Source organism: Bidens hawaiensis, unplaced genomic scaffold, assembly GCF_021521415.1.
Source record: "Bidens hawaiensis isolate Kalapana, Puna unplaced genomic scaffold, B.hawaiensis_p1.1 tig00026617_1, whole genome shotgun sequence".
Classification (NCBI taxonomy): domain Eukaryota; kingdom Viridiplantae; phylum Streptophyta; class Magnoliopsida; order Asterales; family Asteraceae; genus Bidens; species Bidens hawaiensis.
The window spans coordinates 37,886-50,994 of record NW_027494281.1 but is presented as its reverse complement, the minus strand read 5'-3'; the positions used below and the strand labels follow the sequence as shown (position 1 = coordinate 50,994).

General features: G+C 35.2%; 1 protein-coding gene and 1 pseudogene across 2 annotated transcripts; one reads left to right on the top strand and one right to left on the bottom strand.

Moving 5' to 3' along the window:
* Positions 1 to 401: 401 nt before the first annotated feature.
* On the bottom strand, positions 402 to 3,341 carry LOC143573725 (putative inactive leucine-rich repeat receptor-like protein kinase At1g66830). The gene is made up of 8 exons (XM_077058525.1): positions 3,263 to 3,341; positions 3,043 to 3,178; positions 2,850 to 2,921; positions 2,715 to 2,786; positions 2,517 to 2,588; positions 812 to 883; positions 639 to 710; positions 402 to 486 (listed from the first exon to the last, which is right to left on the bottom strand). The coding sequence occupies exons 1-4, from the start codon at positions 3,339 to 3,341 to the stop codon at positions 2,720 to 2,722; spliced, it is 354 nt and encodes a 117-aa protein (XP_076914640.1). The 3' UTR covers positions 402 to 486; positions 639 to 710; positions 812 to 883; positions 2,517 to 2,588; positions 2,715 to 2,719.
* A 4,321-nt stretch (positions 3,342 to 7,662) lies between these two features.
* Positions 7,663 to 11,701, top strand: LOC143573724 (protein NRT1/ PTR FAMILY 2.8 pseudogene; annotated as a pseudogene). The gene is made up of 2 exons (XR_013142479.1): positions 7,663 to 9,285; positions 11,536 to 11,701. The product of XR_013142479.1 is annotated as a protein NRT1/ PTR FAMILY 2.8 pseudogene (transcript).
* Positions 11,702 to 13,109: the final 1,408 nt, after the last annotated feature.

The following is a 13,109-nucleotide window of genomic DNA, read 5'->3' as shown; positions in this document are numbered from 1 at the left end:
GGAGCTGCAGACATCCTTAGGCGGGAAGAACCAAAGGACAAGCAAAGAGGAGGGAAACAAGGCGTAAGGGTGGGACGGCGACAAGAGGGAAAAGGTGGAAAAGAGAGAGAAAGAGGCGGGAAGGAAAATATATATTATTATTAAAAGTAAAATATAAGTATAAATATTAAATAATAAAAGAGAGATCGGGTCAGAGAAACGGGTACCTGGGTCGGGTCGGATCGGGGCAGATGTCACATATAACACCGACCAGTGCTCCTTTGAGAGAACGAGATGAACGTTTAGGCACTGCAACGGTCAACACAAATCATAAACGGTTAAGAACTTAAGATCAATGATACTGAATATGTAAATTTTTTAAAACAAAGTGGATGACTAGCCTGCGGCTTCATCACTTTCTGATGCGGTAAGACAGCAGGGAATCCCAATGACGTTTTACACGGTTTGTGTATTTGTTGCCCACAGAGGTCTAAATTACCAATAAACCTACACAAAATGGAACATATGTTCAGATTAATCACTTAAAAGAATACAAAAAAAAACAAGAATATTCAGTGAACAGGTTTGGTGACAACATAAGATTAAATGCATAAACATAGCCGTTTAAGTGTTTAACGTTTTTATAAAGTGGAACTTACGAATTGTTTCCAAACTTGCTTAGTGCGCCGAAATTTGGAATTTCACCAGAAAAAAAGTTAGTGGATAAGTTTCTGCAAGTAAATAAGGAGAAACATTGATATCTAGAGCAATGTTTAGATTTTTTAACAAACTAAATAAATAAAAATTATAATATACTAGTGAACCAACGTACAGATACTGGAGACGAAGGAGATGACCAAGAGATGAAGGTATCGCTCCCTTCAAAGTATTGCTTGACAAATCCCTGAATAATGAGTGATACTTATATGAGTAATAATTATACAAGAAACAAATTTTCGATGATGAGATTCGTATACACAAATTGTGATTTATTTCGCTTTTGTGGGAGTTCTAATAGGATTGCGCAAATTGCTTGCATGTGTTAGGGAACAAAATTCAAGTGCACCGGATCATATTATTTGATCATAAACGTGTACTGTAACAAGCAAAATTGACTATTTGACTTTCTTAAAATAGAGGTTGACTAATTTTGCTGGTGCATTATCTATTCTCACATTTGGATATAACCAAAGTGGGCACTAGGCCGACCACATTTAAACAGTTCTGATGGCCCTTCGAACTTCGTTTGCTTTCTAAATCAGGGAATCGTTCTTGGACACCATAAACTCACACACAATAAAACAAGCCCACAGCCTACGGCAAACATAAACCAAATAACACATAAAAGCACAAACAAAAGGTTTAAAAGTTTTAGACCCAACCAAACTGTAATGAAAGATGATATCTTATTCCTATAACGAGCATAAACGAAATAACACATAAACATTAAACAAGCCCATAGCCCACTAATGACTAACACTAGAGAAACAAAAAACAACTTAATATCTATATCATAATACTATATATAAACAAAATGAAATGTAATGTAATATATATAAACATGTCCGATCTGCCGTAAGGCTTGCCTGTATAAATTCGGAGAGCATGCGGTTCATTGCAAGGAGATGCCTGGGTTCAAATACCGACATGATTGGGTGCGGGACGTTCTTTGGGACATCTTAAGGCGAGCTGGGATATCAGCTAAAAAGGAAGCCCCCGTAAACTTCCTTACAGACCCCACGGAAGGGAGATCCACTCTACGACCAGCAGATTTGCTCATCTTTGGTTGGGCCGGGGGAAAACACGCTTGTGTTGACCTCACAGGGGTATCTCCCTTAGCTGGTTTGAGGGATAATGGGTTTGTAGCTGGGCAAGCAATGAAAAGGGCTGAAACGAAGAAGGTGGAGAAACATGCTAAAGCCTGCGAAGAGAACCAACATGTTTTTGTCCCTCTGGCTTTTGATACCTTTGGCTCCTTGGCACCGGAAACTATCCGTTTCCTAACCAGAGTCCAACGGGTTGTGAATAGCAATGTGTCGACTCCAAAGGGGCAGGGGTATGTCTTTAGCAGGTTAGGGTTTGCAATTCAGAAAGGGGTGGCGGCGCAGCTTGTTGCCCGCCTACCTGTTATGTTGATGTAATATCTATGTTTCTATATAATGAAAGAAGAACATTTTTATTTAAAAAAAATATATATACCAAAATTGCGAAAATACGCTATCACTGATCACCTAAAAACGCGATATATATATTAAAAAAAAGGTTGAACAGTCGCTATTTATACGCTATTTGGTCAATAAACATTATATAGTGGCAGAAGGGTGCTTCGCTACATAGCACGCTATAGCGGTCGCTACAGCCGCCATAAACAACTAAGAAGTTGACTAATTCTGCTGGTGCAAAATAAATTGCCCCATGTGGATATAACTCATTTATACATAAATGAGTTTTCCACTTGTAAATTGTTCAGTCAGTAAAATGTAACTCTAATAGTAATATACAATGTAAAACCTAAATAACATATAACACAAACTTACAGTATACTAAGAAGTGAAAGATTTCCAATATTTGAAGGTATGCCACCTTGAAGATAATTAGCCCTCAAATACCTAAACAAAAAATTTAACATTGCAATGCATATCAGTAACATGTGCCATAAACAATGTACATTTTTAAATCTTAATAGCAAACACATAACTAACAAAATAAAGATACCAATTTCAAATTTGACTTACACAGCTCAGAGTTCAACACATTGACCAATTTCATTAGGAATAATACCATGCAATCTGTTCTGGTGAAGTGCCCTGATAGTAGCACAAAAATTTCACAAAAAATACAAAAATAAATAAATAAATAAATAAACTTACAGTCTCTGTAGTCTACTAAGTTTACCAATGCTTGGAGATATAAACCCTCCAATATCCATATAAGGCAAGTTTCTACAAAAACCCCAAATTCAAATAAATAAATAAAAGTTAGTGTTTTTCATTATTCATGTAAATTTCTTGAAACATACAATAAAAAAAGTTACAAACTTTAAAACAAAAGGTGAACATTTACATTGCTAAAACTCTATTATCACTCTGGTAGCAAGTGATACCAGTCCATTGACAAGGGGTTTCAACATTATTCACCCAATCACTCAAAACATTCCTACTGTCATTCAAACTTTGTTTGATCTCCAACAAAGTTAACCCTATAAAGAAACAAGAAAACAAAGGTTAATATTAAAGATCAAAGTTTGCAACTTTAAAGACATAATCTTTTGAATAGTGAATACCATCTTCAGTGAGAGCAAATGTAGTTGGAATAAAAACAGCTGAGAAGATACAGATGAAGATTAGGTTGGTAGTACTCATTTGGGTGATTGGTTCAAATGTGTGCCATGAATTTGAAGATGAAAAGGATTCAAATTTAAAGTTGCAGTGATAATGTGTTGGGAGTATGCTGCTTTTGCAGAGGTGAAGGTGGGGTGCTGTGATTGGCCTGACTTATGATGGTGTTTTGGGAAACTAAATATGTTATGTAATACAGTGACATATTTTTTTTAACCACAAAGAGGAAAATACTTTACGTATTTTATATGGGATGACCCAATGACAAACGAAAAATTACTAAAGTATTTTATAAAATAATCCTTTTATAAATGAAGTTATAAAAGGAACGTCGAAACATAAATTACAGCAATCCTAATAGTATTGATTGAACTACTATGTATACTTCAACAAGTATGTATGTTGATAATCTTTCATTATCATATATACCAATTATAATTGTCTTAATAAAGTCCCTGGTGAAAGTATTCGTCGTGAATAATGATTTTACGAGGGTAGACTAGCGGGGGTGGGGTGGTGACGGTGTTGGTAGCTTCAAACACAAATGAGGGTTTAGTAAAGAAGAAAAATCAGCATAAGAATTTCAGGTTTAAGATTTGTCAATGATTTTACATATGGGGTTTGTGACGGTTGATGGAGGTGAGCTAGAGATCTGCCAGTGATTTTACATATGGGGTTTGTGACGGTTGATGGAGGTGAGCTAGAGTTGAAGATGGTTTAGTTTTTTTTTAACAAGCAATCATCTATTTCAATCGTTCAGTTAAACTAAATTCATAAATGTATTTGTAATTTAGTACACTTTATACGATTATTTTAGATGGTAATACATTGAAAATACAAAACTAGTATACGTATAAATCTAAATAACGTAATTGATACTAAAGTCGTTAATAAAACAAAAATCAAACAACTTTATTACATTTTTAATAACAAAAAAACATTGAGCAAAATCTGGCTAAATATAAACAAAACTAATGGGTAACTGTGCAAACAGAACAAAGAAACGAGCCATTATTAAATGCAAAATTGAAAATTCAAAAAATTACAAAGTTTGGCTCACTCCTACCACCGTAGAATGACCCTCACGCGCTTGAATTTGATGACGTGGCGACTTCTAATTGATTAATATATGGTCAAGTGAAGTGTTAAGGGGTTGTAAAGTGTGAAGAAGGAGATTAGATTACAGAACATAATTCAAAAAAGTCTTCATGGGACACTGACCAATGCTGATTCTTCCCGTACGTCCAACGAAAGTTAATATATTAACATCCACGGACTCACGGAGCTATTTATTTACTATATTTTAATGCTCCACGGATCCTTTAAAACAAGTTAAATCTATCATATCAAAATACATTCATCTTTTAATACCGAAACACTCGTCTGAAGGCATGATAGTACCGTGAGACAAAACATGTTCAGTTAAGGATTCAACTAATTAACGTCACATAATCGTCTATTCTATCATCATCGCTCCGTGTCGTCGAAGCTAAACTTCATTTAAAGTTCATTATTTGCTGGGTTATTATGATATCAAAACTAAAAGTGTACGAAAAAGATTAATTTACAGTGTGGAGTTTTAAATCATCTCCGTAACTAGAGCTCTCGAAATGACCAACATGACGTAATAATATTTGCCTAGATTTATTTTGTTATGAACCATACCAACCCAACATGGCCAACCTAATAGACCACTAAATAGACCAATTGAGTTGTTGCATCAGTCACAAATTATAAAGTGAATAAAGATTGAGACTGTAGATATAATGAAAATTGATTGTAAAATTGTTGACTTCTTCTTTCCACCTCATACTATGTGAATTCTGAGTTTCTCATCTCTTTATCTTTCAATTATCTTGTTTTACATTCATGGGTGGCTCGTTAGACAAAGAAAACAAGTTAGAGCTTTAGACACACATATAATTAAAGCCTCCAAGTCCATAAAATAACATTATATATAGATATATTATAACGGGTAAAGTAAATTGAAAATAATCTATTGATGTGGTAATAGCAGTATAGGTTATTGGTTCAAAACTTGTAATAAATAAAAAAAAATTTCTTAAAAATTGTCATGAAAAGGCCAAAAAATCTTGTTTTGATCTAGACATTCATATTCATTGGGTCAGTCCTGTTTACATTCGGTTCTCATTTGTGTAATTCAGAATATTAGTAGAAACCTATCAGATTTTATACCTATTACTGTTACTTGTTGAGTTGTGAAATAATCATTCACAAAAGATTTCATTGTTATATTATTTGAATGGATATGATTGTCACATTCGAAGAGGTCACGAGCGTAGACAACATATATAGGAGGAATACGATACTAATGATCGATACTTCGCCAAACAAAACTCACAAAATATCTTTCAATTTAAAATATTTGCATTTATAACATATTTGAACATCAATGTTTCTCTATGTCAAAGGTTTCACTTCTAGACATGAAACTATTTTAGTTAGATTCATGTTAAGTGTTTCTCATGCTAAGGTTTAATTCGTACATTATTTTTATATCGTTTTGCATGTTGAACATCTTGATGCTCATTTGATATGATGAAACATAAACAATTTGAAAATTAAGAACAACCATTGATAGTCGATAGTATTCTTAAACCTTCTCCAATTGAGGTTTTCGAGCTCTGCAGATCGCATATGTGAAAGATAGAGGATCTTGGTGTTTATGTAGACGCTTGGTTATATTAAGGTTAATCGAGCATTATATGAGAGAAGAAAGAGAATTAATATTGTGGAGATGTGATGTCGATGTTTGACATGGCAATCATTATGGTTTATGTCGAAAGCCGAAAGCCAACCTGTCTTTAAAAGAGTTGAATTCGCCTTCTCAAAGTTAATTAAATACTTAAAAAGTAATTAAACTTGTAATTGTTCGCTTGGATTCATCACAGATCTAAACATCACAACATCTATTGGAGTTGTAGACTTGTAGTTTTATTTATTGTCTCGTTGGCTTTATCTCTAATAAAATTTGGATAATAAAAAATCGACCCTAAACACATCCCTACAATCATAAATAAAATATCAATTGAATACCAAAAAAGATCAGAATATGTCAAATGCCTACAAAACCATTAAAGATTTTCCTTACATGTTCTTAAATTTCAACATAAAAATCTCTAACTAAATAAAACGAAACAATATATTATACGTACAAACAGAAAGTCATAGACGTTGGACTTTCCTTAAGCCGAAATGTACCCCCAAAATTTAGGATCCAAAACAAACCTTAACAACAAACTATACATTCTTAACCACACACTAATATTCATCAAAACACACGTGCACGAAGTCACCACTCCTTAATTACCATTTAAACGCATAACCAGTTTTTCATAGAACTAGAATGCAAATGGAGAAAGATATGGCTGCGCCGCCAAAACATAAAGGTGGCTGGAGATCCATCAGATACATCATAGGTAACACTGTTTAACCTTGGTCATGACATATGATGATGTTTTATTGTTGTCGTTATTAGTGTCTTGCTTGTAACGATAGTTTGTTTCATAATATAAGTTTTGTTTGTAACAGGAAATGAGTCATTTGAGAAATTGGCGTCCATGAGTTTGGTTATGAACATGACGGTTTATTTACGTTCGAATTACAACATGAGTGGGATTTTTCTTGTGAATGTGGTTACCATTTGGATTGGAACCTCTAACATTTGGTCGTTAGCTGGTGCTTTCATCTCGGACGCGTATATTGGCAAATATCGCACTCTTCTTTACGCCTCCATAGCGTCTCTTTTGGTACGTATGTGTATCGTATCTGAATACATGACTACAGTTTATTCATAAAGTTTTGTAACTGAGAAAATAATCACATGCATATAGACGATAAGAATTGAATTAGTATTATCACGACATCTAAACGTACCCCCTAACATATTAGGGAAAATTCTCAGAATGTCCATTTAACATTGTTAAAGTTACATTTTGTTTTTTTGACTGGTTAACTGTCGAGAATGTCCATCAAAAAACAGTATATCAGCACAGATGTTAATCATTACCCGACTGGATTTTAATTCATTTCTAAGTGCCAAAAAAATCCAGTCGAAAACTTTGTAAAGCAACATTCTAACATTTTTACAAATAAAAACTTATAGCATATTATATGGACCAAATATAAAAGTCAACAAAATAACTTTTTTTTTAATTTTACTCCAAAATTCATCACATGGGACACTTCAAAATTAGATAGATATGAATGTCTTTTTTTTGTAACACAACCACACAAAAAAGTATATTGCTTTTTTATGTTATTATTACTACCAAATGCAACAAGAACTCCATTTTAAATGTAAAATTCATATTGTTTAAACAGGGCATGGGTATGATGACATTAACCGCAGGTGTACCAAATTTCAGACCACCCAAATGCACACACTTTCCTAACTGCATCATGCCAGAAAACTGGCAACTAGGCCTTCTTTTCACCGGACTCGGCCTCCTAGCCTTTGGAGCGGGCGGGTTAAGACCCTGTGGTATCGCTTTCGGGGCTGATCAGTTCGACACAACAACCGCCAAAGGACGTAAACAACTCACAAGTTTCTTCAACTTATGGTACTTATCATTCACTCTAGCTTTAATTATAGCACTCACTGGAGTTGTCTACATCCAAACCAACATCAGTTGGGTTATCGGGTTCGCAATCCCGACAACCTGCCTGTTGTTTTCCCTCATTGTGTTCTTGATTGGAAGGGATACTTATGTTATGAAGAAACCAGAAGGAAGTGTTTTTTCAGATATTGTTAAAGTTATTGTTGCTTCATTTAAAAAACGTGACATAACATATGACCATGTATCAAAACACTCATTTTATCACCCACAACAAGAATCCAACATTGTTAGAACACAAAGATTTAAATGCTTAGATAAAGCAGCTATGATTATCGACTCGAGTGAGCTAAACTCGAAGGGGGTACCTGAAAACAAGTGGAGGTTATGTAGCGTCCAACAAGTCGAAAACTTGAAGTGTGTCATTGGGATATTGCCAATTTGGGTGTCGGGTATGGGATGCATGCTTGTGATCGATCAACAAAGCACGTTCGGTGTCCTTCAAGCCATACAAATGACTAGAACAATTGGGGGAAAATTCGTGATACCCCCCGGGTGGATGATTGAGACTGCGATGGTCACATTGTCGGTATGGATATTTATTTACGAAGGGATTTACGTCCCTAAACTTACGAAACTTTTAAAAAGGGACACGCGATTAACAATGGTCATGCGAGTTAGAATCGGCATAATTACGTCGATTTTATGCATGGTTACAGCTGGGATTATCGAAAGCAAACGTCGTGAATCCGCATTAAACAACAACCATGCATACGTTGCGCCTTTACACGTATTTTGGTTGATTCCTCAGTTCATGCTTTCGGGTTTAACCGAAGCGTTTGATAGTGTAGCAATGATGGAGTTTTTCACTACACAAATGCCCGAAAGCATGCGGACGGTTGCAAGTGCCATATTTTTCATCACATTGTCAGTGTCAAGCTACTTAAGCTCGCTTATCGTTAATATAATTCATAAACTAACAGGAACAAATGGAATGAGCCCGTGGTTAGGTGGTCATGATCTTAACATGAACAGGCTTGATTATTACTACTATATTATCGCGGGTTTGGGTGTTTTGAACTTGATTTATTTCACGTTTGTTGGTTCCAAGTTTTTGGCTCCGGCGAAGGTTATCGTGGTGGAGGAGGAGTTGAAGGAGGTTGAAGAAGGTGGCAATGGAAGGAGTCTGTCTAGAGGATATCATGAGTTATGAGAAAGGAAGAGGGTGGTGTAAATTGTTATTTATGATACTTTTATAAAATCAGTTGTTCATCAATGATCAAGGATTATACCGTTATATTTTTATAACAATTATTTTACATCTAAATTCACTAACCCTAAATTGTGTGATTTGAGCGGTTATCACAACACCAGAAATTAGAGGTGTATCAGTGGCGGATCCAGAAATTTTTTCAAGTGGGTTCACTTTTTTTAGATACTACAATTTTTTTCAGGTCGTTCGACGATTCAATCCGGGTAAGGTTCAGCAAATAATAAAATTGAAACACGATACAATGTTAATAAAACATCATCGTTAGCAATTAAAAATACAAACAAAAAAAGCCTGGGTTTTCAATGTCGTATGTGTTAAACGTGTCTCATAGCAACCTATTGAATGCGCTAAGGGAAAGCAAAGAAAAAAAAAGGGACCAATAGGCCTATAAACGAACACGAAGACGAAACTTAATCGGACAAATATATATCTTCATGTTCATTCAATAAAAAAAAATGAATATGTTCATGTTTTTTTATGCCCGTTCATTTAAAATATAAACAAAACAAGCATAAATAAACACAACTGAAACAAAGATAAAAGAACATATATGAACAAACCTAAACAAACACAAAAATAAGCGAACATTAATGAACACGAACGAAAAAATATAAAGCGTTAAGTAACTGATTCATCGAAAGGTTCATTCAAAAGTGAACATAAACGAATATCAACAAACAAACTTAAGTGAATAAACGTAGACAACGAACATAAATAAACGGCCGAAACATGTGTCCATTTTCTTCGTTAAATTAAATGAACAAAAACTTTTTATTTATGTTCGTTCATTTATTGAAACAAACATAATCAAACTTCCCGCTAAACGGTTCACGAAAAATTATTTGAACATTCGGTTCATTTTCATCCCTAGCTACAGGTACACAATTGTATATATTTTGATTCCTTGCTATGCCAATAACGAGAATCAAGAAGAGAACAAAATGTTGAATGACTAAAAAACATAGTTACAACTACAAAAATTTTGAGAAGTTTTGGTTCAAAGTTATGCCAAAGAGTAACAACCATAATTATATAAAGAAAATAAAAATGTATATGGACCTAATATAGGAAACTAATCATTTAAAGAAAAAAGAAAAAAAAAAGAAACGCCACGAATCTATAAGGACCTAATATATGAAAGTAAACATTTAAATAGGAAAAAAGAAATGCTACAAGCTAGCCTCGATCCCAGGACCAACAGACTGAGACTAAATCCACTTACCACCAAGACAGTTCTTCATTTAATATTATAATTTTTTAATATTAAAAATAGTTCCAATTACAATAAAGAGGCAGGTAAACGGGCAACAAGCTGCGCCGCCACCCCCTTTTGAATGGCAAAACCGATCCTACTGAAAACAAAGTTATCGTTCTTCGGCGTCGATGAGTTACTGTGCACGACCCGCTGAACTCTTTTTAGAAACGCAACAACATAGGGGGCAAGAGACCCAAATGTGTCAAAAGCAAAAGGAATGAAGGCGTGTTGATTCTCCACACACGCCTTCTCGTGCTTAGCAATTTTTCCTGCTTCTGCCTTTAGCACGGCATGCCTAGCAACATACCAGGTGTCCCTAAGCCCGACAAGAGGGGACACCCCAGTAAGGTCCACACAAGCATGCTCCCCCCCCCATCCAAACACAAGAATGTCCGCTGGTCGGAGAGTAGACCTTCCTTCACGTGGATCCGACAAGAAATTCACAGGAGACTCTTTTCTTGCCGAGATTCCCGCCCGTTTTAACACATCACAAAGGACATCTCTGACCAAATCATGTCTATATTTGAACCCAGGGAGTTCTTTGCAATGAATCGTGTGTTCACCAAAATTATCTAAACAAACCTTACGACAGACCGGGCATGGCTCATCAACTGGGAACAGTGGGATCATTAAACGATATTTATGAATGGCTCGGTACTCCACTGCTGACATGTGCTGGCCTAACCCTTCGATTGGAGTGACAGTCAAAAAGTCTTGAGCATAAGGAGCCTGAAGACATTCTAATACCGCTCTTTGACGAGAGGACATGACAAACTTTTCTCCCAAACTTTGGACGGTTTTACTATAAAGGGCACTCGCCAAAGCATTTTGGGCTTTAGGGGGCGGTGTCCTTATTAGCGAACCCGCCAAGATCAAAATCGGGAATAGAGTTGTGCAAATAATCCATCGCACACCCAAAATCGGAATCCAACCCATCACCACCATAATCACGCAAAATGTGGTCCTGTAACTTCATTTTAGTTTATGGGTTCACTCCAAACTTATTAGTGGGTTCACTCATACTTTTTTATATAGCTACTCTAGTAATTTTGAAACTCAGTGGGTTCCCGTAAACCCGTACATACACTACTAGATCCGCCCCTGGGTGTATAGGATTCGGTTTCGATTGGTTTTAGGGCTAAAAGCAAACCAAAAACCAAAACTTTGGTTTTTGGAATTATGAAACCATTAGGTTTTGCTATGTTTTTTTTTCGTTTTGGTTTCGGTTATTTCAGTTTTTGTCATTTGATCATGAAAATTTTAGGCCTAAAATAAGGTAGTCGAAAATAATGAATTTATATATAAATAATTTTGTTAATTATTAACTAATTGATTATTATGCATTTAGCAAAAAAATAATTCAGTCACATATTTATTAAACTTTTATAAACTACTTAAAGTAAAAAAGGGAAAAATTAAAAGTTTAGAACTTTGGTTCGGTTCGGTTTTTTCAGTTTTTATTACATGCAAGATCAAACCGAACCGTAAATTCGGTTTACAAACACATAAAACTAACCCGTTAATTTTTGTTTTGATTTGGTTTTTCAGTTTCGAATAGGTTTTTGTTGGTTTCTTGCACCCCTACTATAAATACCATTGTACTGTTGGGATTTGAGGAATTGAGGAGTGCCCTATTGGTATTTATCAATTTTCATGTGAAGATATCTAATTCTTAAGTCTAGTTTTCGGTTTTGATTTTTAAAAGCCTTGTCCTTGGCATTCGGTCTGTGTGAAGACTGAAGAAGTGCTCTCGGCCCAACAATAGGCATACTGGGTTTTTGTTGGGCTCGTCTCTCTTAGCCCACTTGTAGAATCCTAGTAGCCCACTTCACTTTCCCAATTTTGTTCTTATTCAACCATTATCATTTGAAATTTTAACTAGAAATGATTAACACCATTAAAGTATGTTTAATTCCTTAAAACTAATACTTAAATAAAAACATATGTGTACATATTAAATAAGTAACCACCACTTATGGCCTAAGGTTGGACGACTTGGATTTCTAGTGGAGATTCAAGTTTGATATTTATTTGTGTTATTTTGGCGGATATGGCAATGAAGGATTTGAGCTAAGCCATGAGATGTTGTCAGTTCGAATCACGATCCTACCTAGGTTTTCGTAACCGTGTGTTAGTCAGAGAGTTATGCTCTTGTGGCGGCACAACGATTATCAAGTGACAGTCGCTAATATGGTTTCCCAGGGGTAGGGGTGTTATTCGGGTTGTACTTTCGAGTTTGAGAAATTTATTTCGAGTACTCATACCTGACCCTAATCTCCCCCCTGGTTATTCGGTTTCGGGTTTTATGAGTACAAGTTAATCAGGTTTCGAGTATTTGAACTAAATTACTTAAAAATTATATATATGCTAAAATTCAAGCAAATATATCAGCTTCAAATTTTAACTTACATAAGTAAATAACAAACCACATAATCCAATCGAAAGAGTATGAAGAACAATTCGATTGCCGGATGAATAACCGTTCGATTGATGAACTGAGCCAGAAACCAATCTATTGACTGAATAAATAGTCATGGGCTTGGGTTATACATACACCATGTTGGTTATTCATACACCAGGGTAGCCTATACGAGTCGTATAGGCTCTATATGGCTCGTATAAGCAGAAGTGTCAGGTTTTATTCTTTTGTATCGTATAGGGTTTATTTGACTCGTATAGTTTTTTTT